At 48.9% G+C, this 12609-nt stretch overlaps 1 protein-coding gene across 6 annotated transcripts in view; it reads left to right on the forward strand.

Moving 5' to 3' along the window:
• The window catches only part of Atp2b4 (ATPase plasma membrane Ca2+ transporting 4), a 96719-nt gene that overhangs the window by 54928 nt on the left and 29182 nt on the right, over positions 1–12609 (forward strand). For 4 of the 6 annotated variants that reach the window (XM_015483877.2, XM_048809727.1, XM_048809725.1 and 1 more), the window contains exons 3-8: positions 6203–6400; positions 7098–7355; positions 7904–8029; positions 8485–8610; positions 9728–9763; positions 11322–11483. In XM_015483877.2, the coding sequence (XP_015339363.1) occupies positions 6203–6400; positions 7098–7355; positions 7904–8029; positions 8485–8610; positions 9728–9763; positions 11322–11483 (906 nt within the window). The remainder of the gene's footprint in view (positions 1–6202; positions 6401–7097; positions 7356–7903; positions 8030–8484; positions 8611–9727; positions 9764–11321; positions 11484–12609) is intronic. The other 2 variants (XM_048809726.1, XM_048809724.1) reach the window with 1 other exon arrangement.

A 12609-nucleotide genomic window follows, 5' to 3' on the forward strand; every position in this document is an offset into this window, starting at 1 on the left:
ACTTGTCAAAAGAAACTAACTTTATTTTTAGAACCACACACGCCAAACAAAACAGCCTCTCAGGAAAAACCCTCAGAGCCTCAACTGCCACCACCGGCTTTCCACAAGCCTCTCTCTCCCACCCAAGCTTCTCTCCACCTCCCACAATCCTCCTGCTCTTGAGGCCGATTGGCTGGGTCACGTGGGCGGAGCCAAAAAAAGTCCCCCAATGAGCAGCTCCGTGGTCTGAAAGGGCAGGGAAACAGTCCAATGAGCATCACCGCAGAGGAGCCAATCAGCTAGATGTTGCTGGGGCCGAGGAGCCAATCAGCCAGATGTTGCTGGGGCCGCTGTGAAGTTTGCTGGCAGCTGGAAGTTTGCTGGGGCCCCTTTGGCTGTGGCTCTCAACATCGCCCTCCTTCTGTCCCTCCTCCCCACAGGGAATTCCCTAGTGCACTCTGGGAATTCCCTGTCTGATTTAAGTGCCTAGGACTGAATGAGGTCGGGGCAGCTGCTGGGCCTTTTCTCCCCAGCCCAACCCTGAGCTCCATGAATTCTCCACCTTAGCTGGCACAATGCTGCCAGGCAGGGGCATCCACGTGGGACAGTGTGGCCAAGTCTTCTGCCCTGCCTTCTCCCCAGACCAGGCCCGGAAACCTTGATGCTACATCCTTCAGCAGCTCAGCAGCAGCTCCTGCAAATTTTTTGAGTTTGGCTTGATTTCATTTCATTTTTATTTATTTCTCTATTTTGCAGTACCGAGGATCAAATCCAGGGCCTACACCTGCTAGGCAAGCACCTTACTAGTGAGCTATATATCCCAGCCCTGGTTTGATTTTTTTTTTTTTTTTTTTTAACTTTCTTGTTGCCTTGAACCATCCCTGGGGTGGGAGAGAGATGGCATTCCCTCTTTGGCTGAGACAGATATTACGTCTACTCTTAAAAATGAGCCTTTCACTCTTTTTATTTAGCTCCGAGGTGTGAGTACTGGGAATGTGATACTGGATGGCAGGAAGCACATGCATGCGGTACAGGAGAAGGTGACAGAGCAGAGGGCTGGCGACAGCACTTAGGGAGCTCTCTCTTCCCTGTGCCAGAGCTGGAGGGTTTTGTTTGTTTGTTCATAAAAGGCTAGAGCGGTTGGGTGAAGGGAGACTTGCCCTGAAGAAGAGCTCCTATACAGCCAGGCAGGCCAGGCTTTGGGACCAGAATGAGGAAAGGAGAGAGCATTGTTTTCTAGTCCATCATCCTCTGCTCTGACCTTGAGTCGACTGCTTTATCTGAAGGGCCGAGAGTTCAGCAGATAGAGAATGTGCCAATGTGCGACATGGGTGTGTTGAGCTGGAGATGCTCAGTAGGGAAAGTGCCCCGCAACCCTTGGAGGAGTGGTTTGGATTTGCAGCAGGAGCTGGCGCCATCCTGCAGGCCTTCTGATCCCAAGCCTCCCTTCCCCTTAGTCCAGGGTTTTAAGGGACAGCAAGGTTCCCCTCTCACTCATGCTGGGGATGAAACCCAGAGCCTCACACATACCAGGCAAGCTGCCTACTAATGAGCTACCTCCCCAGCCCTTAAAAGGTATGCTGATATCTGTACTAAAAGAGCACTGCCTGCACACGAACCACATCTTTGTACTATCTGTGTGGGAGAGGCTTCTGCTGCCTCCTTGGCAAGGTATCATAACTCAGACAGCTGGGAAGTCCCTTATGATGTCTGACCTAGCCCCACCCTTTCTGGGGCTGAGCCGGTTCTGATAAAGGGTACTCTACCTCCAACGTCCTTGGTGTCTAAGGGAGTCCTTGGTGTCTAAGGGAAGCTCACCCGAACCCTTCCCTGGGCTGGGCTCCCCGTATCTTCCCTGACCCTGGGCCCTGCACAGACTCACAGCAGATGCAAATGTTCCCCTGCTGCTGGCTCATCCTGACCAGCTTGGGCAGGGGCCTAGCAACTCCCAGCCTGGGGTGGGGGTGATGACTTCACAGCTTAACATTCTCTTTGCCTCTCCCAATTCATGTGCACAGTCTGGTTCTCAGAGCCAAAGGCACTCCCCAGTTGGGTGGGGCTTTCTCTCTTATGTGCTTAAGAACAAAGTTTCCTCTCATTTTCCTGATGAATTTCTTGGGGAAACCCTTTCCTGTGTTTCCAGCATCCACTCCCTGCCAAGTCTTCCTTCCCCTTTCCAGGAGGCTGTGTGAATATTTGAGAAGCCACTGCAGAGAGCAGGGCCCAAAACATTTTTTCTGGGCTGGACAAGTATTTATGCAAAATTAAACTGCTGAGATCAGGGCCTGAAAGCCTCTCTGGGGCTGAAAGAATTGGAATGGAAAGCCCAAAATTGGGGATTGGCTGAGCTCCCGGCCCCACATGGCTTTCCCCAGCAGCGCCACATGTCAGAGAGGATTCCCAAGGCTATGACTGCTTACAGCCCCAAGCTACCCTGCCCTGCCCTGCTGCAGAGCATGCTGGGAACTAGGACAGCCACTTGACTTCTTAAAGTAGCTGTTATACGAGATCTTGGTGACTTCCAAGTGGAAAAGAGAAATGAGTGGAAAATGGCAAAAAAGAAGCAAGTATGTGATTTTGAGGGTGTCCAGGGAAGAGCAGGCCTGACCTTGTATGGCTTCCATTGTCCTTCTTCATTGCCTGGATCCAAAAAAGGCCCTAAGGAGCCTTCTTTGAGCACAGAGTTTATAGGTTAGACTCGGATGGGCCAGATATCATCACCCTGATGACAGGAAATGGAGGACTAACTATCCCAACTGTAGACCATGGGAGCCACGCCAGCTTGCTCAGAGGTGGAGAAGAAAGTAGCGCGTCAGCCTGCTCCCCCCAGTGTAGGAAGTAGGGTGGCCTGTTCGCTGGGACCAAAGAGCATTCCCAGGAGGCAGAAACTTCAGTGCTAAAACCTGGCAAGCCCCAACAAAGTGGGGCTAGTTGGTGACATCTTACCCCTCTGGATACAGGTTAACATCCAGCTGCCTCCTATGGGGGTGTAGAGTGCCACTTAGTAATTCAAGGAGTCCCATAACCTCTCCAGGCCTTGGTTTATTTATATATAAAATGGGTTCATAGTAGCTGCTTCTTGGGATTGTGATATTTTCATGGAAAGACACAGATGTGCCTAATGAAGCTTCCAGCATATAGTAGTCATTTAAATGTTAGCAATCTTATTCATTACTCATTCATTCAGTTCATCTGACAAATTTGTATGTGTACATTGTGCCAGGCAGGCTATGGGCCAGAAGATCAAAAGCAAAAATCCTACCCTTGTACAGGGGGACAGGTAAACACTCAGTGAATTAATCATACCCACATTAGGTGAGAAGACTGGGATGGGAAAAATTTAGCAGGGTAAGGGGGGTTGGGAGTGCTGCGGCAGAGAAGTTTCCATTCTAAATGCAGTCAGCTAGGTCAGTGTCTCCTGAGGCAATAGCAGTTCAGGGACTTGCAAGAGGTGAAGAAGTGAGCTCTACCCCAGGAAGAGGGCAAAGCAGAAGTCTGAAGTCCAAGCCTGTCTGAGACACTCAGAGAACAGAAGGAAGGCTGGCTGGGCTGGGCTCGAATTTGGTGAACATGGGGAAGAGCAGGGAGAGAGTGTGGTGGCTCATAAAGGACATTAGAGGCCATCATAATAAGGTTTTTGTGCTCAGTTTCACTCCAAGCAAAAGCCATTGGATTCTGAGCAGATAAATGGCATGTACTGCCTTGGGGTCTTAAAAAAGATCTTCTGGCCACTGTGTAGAGAACAGGAGAGCAGGGTGGAGCCGGGAGACACAGAAGACACCTGCAGTACCTCAGGCAAGAGTTGCTGGCGGGAGACCAGCATGATGGCAGTTGAAAATGGGAAGGGATTGGGCTTTGGATATAATTTGAAGGCAGAGCTGGTAGGATTTCCTAATTAAAAGGGTATAGAAGATGAGAGAGAGACAGAGCAGGAGTCAAGGATGATCATAAGGTATTAATGTGAGAGCTGAGAGGGCAATAGCCCTGCCCCCTACACGCTCAGGCCAGTGCTATTGGAATGCCCCTTATGATATTTAACATCTGCTGTCCTGCTTTACCCTCATAATGGTCTACTAGCCCTTGTTGAAGGAGGGAAGGCATCTTCTCCTTCTGCATTTGAATACTACTTCTTTGAGGAATATCCCAAATTATCAGAACTCTTATTTGGCCCTCCAGCCCAGTAGTCCCAAGTTGTCACAACCCTGTTATCTCTAGTTCCTGGGAGAAAGAACCACTGAGGCGCTGCCCACTGGCCACTCTGCCCTGCCTGCCTGGTCACCCAGATGGTCTACTAGAACGTACCTTCTGCGGCCCCTTGCTTTCCTTTCCTACCAGGAACCTGATTTCTCAGGGTGGAGGAGGCATGAGCATCTGGCAAGCAGCTTAACTTGCCCCTCAGCTTGAGGCCAGGTGAGGTACTTGGGCGCTGGGCAGCAGGAGCCCTGGATCACAGCTTGGGACACCAGGTTCCTAGCCAGAAACCTATTCTCTCTCCTAATACTAGCAAGGGCAAGTGGCTTCCACATCCTCAGTGCTGACTACACAAGTATGGACCACAGCGGTCCCCCACCCCCACTTCATCGCCAGCAGACCCCTGCTCCCCAGCCCGGACTCATGAGTATCTTAAGAGCAACTGCTGGTGGTTTTGTTCTGGATGGGAAGTGGAGGCATCTCAGACCCTGCAAGCAATGCTTCCTTGTGTACCTGAGTTCCCATTTTTACAATCTTTTCCAGTAGAAGAGCCTTTCATGTTGACCGAGTATAAAGACATCATCTGGCATTGCTGGCTCCATTTTGTTCTTGCAGCTCCTTCCAACAAAGTATCTCCTTCCCCTGGGTCCCCACAGCTGTTAACCATTTTTTCAAGACAAAGGTTGCCCCACCCTGCCTGTGGGGATCCCATCAAACCTGCAGCCAACAGCTTCCAGTGCCAGAGCCAGGACTAATCTGCTGCAGTGTGTAAACAACTCTATGAATGCCAACTGGCATTAACCACCACATCGGGATTCCACCCCTGCCTTAAAGAGTAACCTTTCTGGGGTCCAGGAGAGGGGCCTAAATTCTCAAGAAGGCACTTAAAATAACTGCCTATCTCTTTTCCCTAGAATGTGTGCCTAGAGTGTGTGTGTGGTATGTGCATTGTCAAGTGGTTATGTGTATTGTGTGTCTGCAGTATGTTTGTATCTGTTGTATGTGGTGTGTGCGCATGCAGGTGTGTCAGCATACATGTGTGTTGGTAGGGAGGATGCTGGGAATGCTGTAGTATCTGAAAACTTTGTGGCCTTGCCTTTCTTGTTTTCTTTCTATTCAACCTGAATATCAGTAGTACTTCTATTAGTACCTACAAGTACTTAGCTCTTGGTAAAATAGTAGTACCTCTTAGTGGTATGTGTAAGAGAGACAGAGACACAGAAAAGCAGGGGCATGTGTGCTTAAAGGGTATGACTGTAAGTTACAGTCAAAACCTCTGCTCTGATGATCTGCAGTCCCTGGAACTTGGAATCAGGACACATGGGTGGGCTCTGCCTCTGTCTTGAGGTGACCTTAAGCAGGTAACTAGTTCTCGTTGGCCTTTATTGTGAGCCAATGGGTGGAAGCTGATGCTATGCAAGTCGTCACCGGCATTCCCATGTCAATATGAGAGAAAGTTCTGTGGGCATCACAAGGAACATGTTAATGTTCATGTTCTAAGAGCTGGAGCCTGCAGCATGCTCCATGAAGAGGAGGTGAAGTTCTGCATCTAGGTTAGCTTACCCTGGTTACTAAGAGAAGCCAGCAGCCCCTGTCCTGTGGCCAACTTCTCATACTTTGCCCATTTTTAAACTAAAAGCTCCATACCTGCCAAGTCCTGGGTAAATTGGGATGGTTGGTCACCCTAGCTGGGTCTTATGTTTGGGTGGATCGGGAAGCGAGGGGCCCTTTTTTAAAAGAGGGCTTTTAGCCAGGTGTGGCGGCACACCTTGTCATCCCAGCCACTTGGGAGGCTGAGGCAGGAGGATCACGAGTTCAAAGCCAGCCTCAGCAACTTAACAAGGCCTTAAGTAGCTCAGTGAGACCCTGTCTCTAAATATACAAAAAAGGACTGTTACTCAGTGGTTAAGTGCCCCTGGGTTCAATCCCTAGTCCAAAAAAAAAAAAAAAAAGAAAGAAAGAAAAAGGCTTTTAACAGCCTTGTTTCCATTCTTTTGTTCTCATTCTTGATCCACCCCTGTCTCCTTTTCAGGTCTCTCTGGGAACCCTGCAGATCTGGAGAAACGTAGAATCGTGTTTGGACAGAATTTAATCCCCCCAAAAAAGCCCAAGACCTTCTTAGAATTAGTGTGGGAAGCCCTTCAAGATGTCACACTCATCATCCTGGAGATTGCAGCCATTATCTCCCTGGTCCTGTCCTTTTATCGCCCCCCTGGTGAACAAAATGAACGTGAGTGTCTAAACAGCTCAGCATGACTGGGATCTGGGTTCTTTCCACTACCACCAAAGCATGCTTAGTAGTGACTGACAAGGTCCAGCATCAGCCCCCACACCCCACCATCCAGTGGGCTCTCCACAGGAAACCAGCTGGCAGCTAGTAAACTACTCCTTGAACCCATTCTGACTCCAGGGTTTCCCTCCTTCTCCTGTCCCTTCAAATCCTTATTCAGAATGCCATGGTTCCAATGCCCTTACCCAACCCAACAAAGCCCTCCAAGTGTGCCCACCTCTTTTCTGGCATCAGGGGAACTAGCAGGAAGAGCCTGACCCCACTGGGAATCTTAAGTTCTTGACATGTGACTTGGTTTGACATATTTTGTTGGCCATTTGCTTCTTTTGCATTAACACAAATAGATATGGTGGTGGTGAGACAACACTCAATCCTGCTAACTGCTGATTTCCTCGGAAGATAGCTTTTCTGCCTGGGTTTTATTTTATTTATTTGTTTGTTTGTTTATTGGTGGTGCTAGGGATTGAACCCAGGGCCTTGGGTATGCTTGGCAAGTGCTCTGCCACATCCCTAGCCCTAGTGGGTTTATTTTCTATTTTTCTCTTTTCCTCACTGTTCATTTTGTGGAGGCCTTGGTAGTGTTACCCTCATTTCATCAAAAGCTCTCAGTAACTATTTCTCTCCCTTCCCTGGCTAGTGTGTGGCGAATCCGTAAGTAGCCCAGATGACGAAGGGGAGGCAGAAGCTGGCTGGATCGAGGGGGCAGCCATTCTGTTCTCGGTGATCATCGTGGTGTTAGTGACAGCTTTTAATGATTGGAGCAAGGAGAAACAGTTCCGGGGACTGCAGAGCCGCATTGAACAGGAGCAAAAATTCTCCATTATCCGGAATGGTCAGCTCATTCAGCTCCCTGTGGCCGAGATTGTGGTGGGTGACATCGCCCAAATCAAATACGGTGAGAGCTCCATGTTTTCTAGACCTGGGTCACCCCAATGTTTGAGGTGTAGGTCCTTTGGAAAAAGGGGGCTGGGAATGGTAAAAACCCTAAAAGATAAGCTCATATTAATGTCTAAATTAGAATTTAAGGAAATCGTGGAAAGGAATTTGAAAGAAAGCAATGGAAAATATTCTCCCAAAAGACTGTCAGATTTGTACCCTATGTGCCTGAAGATCAAAAGTATATTGTTTGAATTATAATACCTGGAAGGGAAAAGGAATCTTGTCCAAAGCTCTACAGAGCTGAAGTTATCTTTCTTTTTATTTTTTGTGGTGCTGGGGATGGAACCCAGGACCTTGTGTGTGCTCAGCACAGGCTCTTCCTCTGAGTCACACCCCAGCCCTCGAGTTGTCTTTTAGAGGCTCCCCAGGTCCTACCTGGGCCATTGCCCTATAAGTGGGGCCTGTGGGAGCAGCCCTGAGGGGCATGGCGGAGTTAGAGGTCCCCACGCTCTTCCAGGATCTTACCAGCTCTCCTTCACTGTCCCTTTCCCCTTTGTGCACCAGGTGATCTGCTGCCTGCAGACGGAATCCTGATCCAGGGAAATGATCTGAAGATTGATGAGAGCTCTCTGACAGGGGAATCAGACCATGTCAGGAAGTCCCTGGAAAAAGACCCCATGTTGCTGGCAGGTATAGTCTCCAGCTGCCCAAGTTTCCATTCTGCCTCCCCAGGAGAGCCAGGCGATGAGTTCCAGGACTGCTCTCTCTTCCAGCTCTGTCCCATCTCCTTCCCTTGGGTTCAGCTGGGGCAGTAGCATATTGGTGGGTTGCATACAAGGATGTCAGGCAAGCTGAAAGAGACTTTCTGTGAAACAGATGCTGGAGTGATCTTGGAGGGGCACTGGTAATTGGGAGGGGGATGAAGAGAGGGCTAACTCTAAAAAAGATACACCTTCCTTCTTACCCTTACTTCACTTGGTCAGTTCTAAATGTGCCTAACTCTTCGCTTTTTCTTACTATCTGCTAAGTGTATCCTTATCCATGGGGGTAGGGAAGTACTTGTTTTTTAAAGTTTCTGTTTCACACCAATTCATGGCTAGGAATAAAAAGCAACACTCCTTCCCATCTTCTCCTTTCCCATATAGGGACCCATGTGATGGAAGGTTCTGGCAGGATGGTGGTGACTGCTGTGGGGATCAACTCCCAGACAGGAATCATTTTTACCCTCTTAGGGGTACATGAAGATGAAGAGGAGGTGAAAAAGAAGAAAGGTGAGGGACACTTGGGCATTTACAGTGAGATTCTCTTTCTTCTTATCCCCATGAGTGAGCTAGAAGCAAGGGCTCAGATCTGGATGGAAAGCCTGGTTGGGAGAACCTGACGGAATGAAGAGGGCAGATATCCAAACTCCATGCCAAGATGTAAATGTGAACCGTGGCTCTTGGGGAGCTCTGATGAAAACCAGACCCTGCTCTAGGCTCCCGAATCGGGCTTCTTTGAGGCCTCAATTCCTGTGTCTTTGGAAGGTTGTAAAGGGTTGAATTAAACCTGCCCAAAATGAGCCAGCAGGTGAGATAACCTGTACTCCATGTACTCCTCCTCCCCTACTTTCTTCCTCAAAGAAGGGGAAGCTGCTAAGAGGAAACTGACCTGAAGAATAAAATTGATTTCTGCTGAAACTACAGGCTCTTGGTGGAAGAGACACAGCTAGAAGAGTGGGACAGAGGTGACGCCAGCCCAGTCTTTGCCATTCCCTTACTTGCTCCTCCTAATCAGGGATAATAGGAGAAAGAGGAAAAGATACTAAAACAAAATCTAGACCTTTCCCTGAGCATTCCTTCATCCCTTTGGGAAGAGAAGGATTTCTGCTACTTGACAGGAGGATCATCTTGGGCTATTTAGTAGAGGGCAGTTTATGAGCAGGAAGCAACACATTCTCTGGGCACTAGACTACTCATTTCCTCAGCCGTCTGCGGGTGAATAAGGAGGAAGCTTGAACTGACATGAAGACACCTTGCAGGGCCTTTGCCATTGGGCAGAAACAGTTCCCACCTCTTACTCCCTAACCCCCACCCCATTTTTCCAAGAGATCTGACTCCAGCCAGAGCACCCTCCCTCTCAGTGGCAGCCATGCTCCAAGAGAGAGCAGCTCAGGTGTGAACGTGTGTCACCTGCATGAGTGCTCTGCTCACATCCCAAGGATTCAGTAGACCTCTGGGAGGAATGAGAGCAGAGACGTGAGCTCCCTTTACATTTATTTGCTTTCCCTGCAACCCACTCCTTCGTGTGGCCCTTCTGGGCTCAGAGCAGGACAGACAAATTGGATATCTGATCTCTTAATAGTCACTTTGGGTCTCCACCCCACTTTTTTCTTTCTTGTTTAAACAGGTAAAAAACAAGGAGTCCCTGAAAATCGCAACAAAGGTAACCTCTCTACCCATTCATATACCATCTCTACCTGTCCTCGCTCAAATCAGACTTTTCCAGGCCATCTGCCTTCTCCCCTCTCCTCTTCATCATCTGTTACCTGCTGCTCTGGCCCAGATGTTGAGGAAGGTGCAGAGATGGGGTGGGCCCAAGGCCCCAGTCCCAGTCTGAGATGGGACAGCAGCACCCTCTGCTGTTAGCTCGTGGAACCTCATGTCATGGTTTCTCTTGGTTGTGGGATTGAGCTGCTCTTCCCAGGGTGTTGAACTCTGCTTCACTGCCCTGGCCAGCCAGATTTAAATGCCATCAGTTCCCGGATCTGGGGTTCAAATGGTGGGGGGCGTTGAGGTGGGAAGTCCCTGCACCCTCCTCTTCTGGCTTTGTCATCGTTGTCCTCTTCTGGTCTGAATTCCTCCTCTGCTAGTCTTCTCAGAGGTCCTTGGAGAGAGCCCTTTCTCTCAGCCTCTTTCCCCACCTCTTTCTTGTTCTCTCCACGGTCTGTTTTGTTCCTCCTGGTCTGGTGTGCGTTTCTCTTGGTGGCTGTGTTTACATCTCTTGTCTCTGTCTTGTTTGTGAGTCTGACAGCAGAGACTATCTCAGGAAAGGCCTCCTAAGCCAAAGACTGAGCTCTGTGGGGCTGAAGCTGGACGGATGCTAGGAGCCAGCAAGAACTGCTTTCTTGAGACAGCTCCTAGAGAATTTTTTTTCCTTTGTAAACATTATCATAGTAGTCTTTATAAAGTAAGTCGACATGTTGGAGAACCAAGGCTGAGCAAAACTAATTCTTTAATTTTAGGTCTCTGCTCTTCTTTTAAAAGCACAATGGATTTATATGTCTGTCTTTATCCCTGCTTCCTCTTATTCCAGGGGGTCCCGTTATACCAGCTTCTTCCCTCTCCCCCAAAAGACTTAACCCCAGGTTCTACTCTGCTTCTCCCACTCCCTACCTTTTCAGGCATGGGAGAAGGGGGATTTTCTTCCTGTCCTTCAACTTATTTAAGAAGGAGCTGGGAAATACCTTGGGTCTTGAGTCTGTGTTTCTTCCCGGGGGAGGGGTGGGGTGGGGGGATACACACACACACACACACACACACAGAGAGAAAGAGAGAAATGAACCTTTTAACAGAGCGAGTTAGAACTTCATGCTCTAGCCTTTCCCTTCAGCCCCTTTCTGCAGTAAACAGTGATTTTAAGAACTGCATTCCAGGAAGGATGGTTATTGGTAATAGCGTTTAGTGGCATGATTAATCTCCTTGCTAGAATAAACCTGGCTTGAGGATCTGAGGTGATGCCAGGAAGCTGCCACTGAAGAGGAAATCCAGGCCCTAAAAGCACCCCCTGTTTCATTTCCAGTTGTTAAGCTACCATTGTAAAGGCCCTAATAGAGCACTGAAGGCAAATTCCGTGTCTGGCATGGGGTGAGAGTGGTCAGAATTGACGTCAGGGACCCAAGGTATATTCCTGGAATAAAACTGAAGGGTTCTCGTTTCTACCTGTCTGCCACTCCGTGCTGTCACCTTGCCCTCTCACTTGACTCTTTGTGTGTGCACCCTAGCAAAGACCCAAGATGGAGTGGCCTTGGAAATCCAACCACTCAACAGCCAGGATGGGGCCGACAATGAGGAGAAGGAGAAGAAGGTAGTCAAGGTGCCCAAGAAGGAAAAGTCAGTGCTGCAGGGCAAGCTGACGCGGTTGGCTGTTCACATCGGGAAAGCCGGTGAGTCTGGCGGAGCCTGCCTCTCGCAACTTACCAGTGCCCCTCCGGCCGCTCTGCTCGCTCACTGCCTGAATCCCAACCAGGACTGGCAGAAAGAAGCTGAAACTTCAGAGTGGCTAATGGAGTCCAGCTGGCTGTGTCCCTATCTTTGCCACAATTTGGCCACTGCCTAGGCTTTTTCAGAGAGAAATGTTTTCCTGTGTGTCAGGGTTAACAGCCCTAAGGTCTCTTTCATCCAAACAAATGGGAAGTGCAGAGCACATTACCACAACAGGGACATTGACTTTAGCCAGGAAGAAGGCTCCAATAACTGGCCTGTCTCTGGTTTTGGTTTATAAATTCCTTCAGGATAGAGGAGGCTGCCGTTTGCTAGAGGCAGTTCCAATGCATATTGATAGCACGTGGCCCAGCACAGAGCAGTGAATAAAAAGTAAAGACTGGAGGGGCAAAGAAGACACTGGTTAGAGAGGCTCTTTCTCCAGAGCAGGACCACCAAGTGTGCTCCTGGGCCACCTGCGTGCCTGTGTCTTCTCCATCACTACCTGGGCACACTCTACCACCTTCTTTCAGAGGTAGGGGATGGGTGGGAAGAGGGAGCAAAAGGAAGATCGCTCCCAAATGGAATGTCCCCCAAGTGTGATCTATCCCACTGTGTAATCTCTGAGCCCACCCTTCTGTTTGCCGCCATCCTAATCTATGTGTATATGGTTCACCAGGGGTTCTTGTTGAAGTGTAGATTTGGTTCAGCAGGTCTGCAGTGCAGCCTGAGATTTTGCATTTCTAACAAGTCCTCCAGCAGGACAGCACTGCTAATCCATGAAGCATGCATTCATTGGGTAGCAAAGATCTCTGCCGCCCACTACTGCAGCCACTAATCATGTGTGGCTCTTTCCATTTAAATTAATTAAAATAAAATAGAGTGAGAAATTCAGTTCCTCCCTCACATTAGCCACATTTTAAATGATCAATAGCCCCAGGTGGCCAGTGTTTACCTTATCAGACAGCACAAATTGAGGACATTTTTAAGCACTGCTAAAATATTTTTAAGCACTCTATGGGAGTGAGTTGGCCCAGCCTATTCATTCAGTCTAGTACCCAGCTAATTTTAATTACCTTGAAATCTTTT

The sequence above is a fragment of the Marmota marmota genome, unplaced genomic scaffold (assembly GCF_001458135.2).
Source record: "Marmota marmota marmota unplaced genomic scaffold, marMar, whole genome shotgun sequence".
Lineage (NCBI taxonomy): Eukaryota > Metazoa > Chordata > Mammalia > Rodentia > Sciuridae > Marmota > Marmota marmota.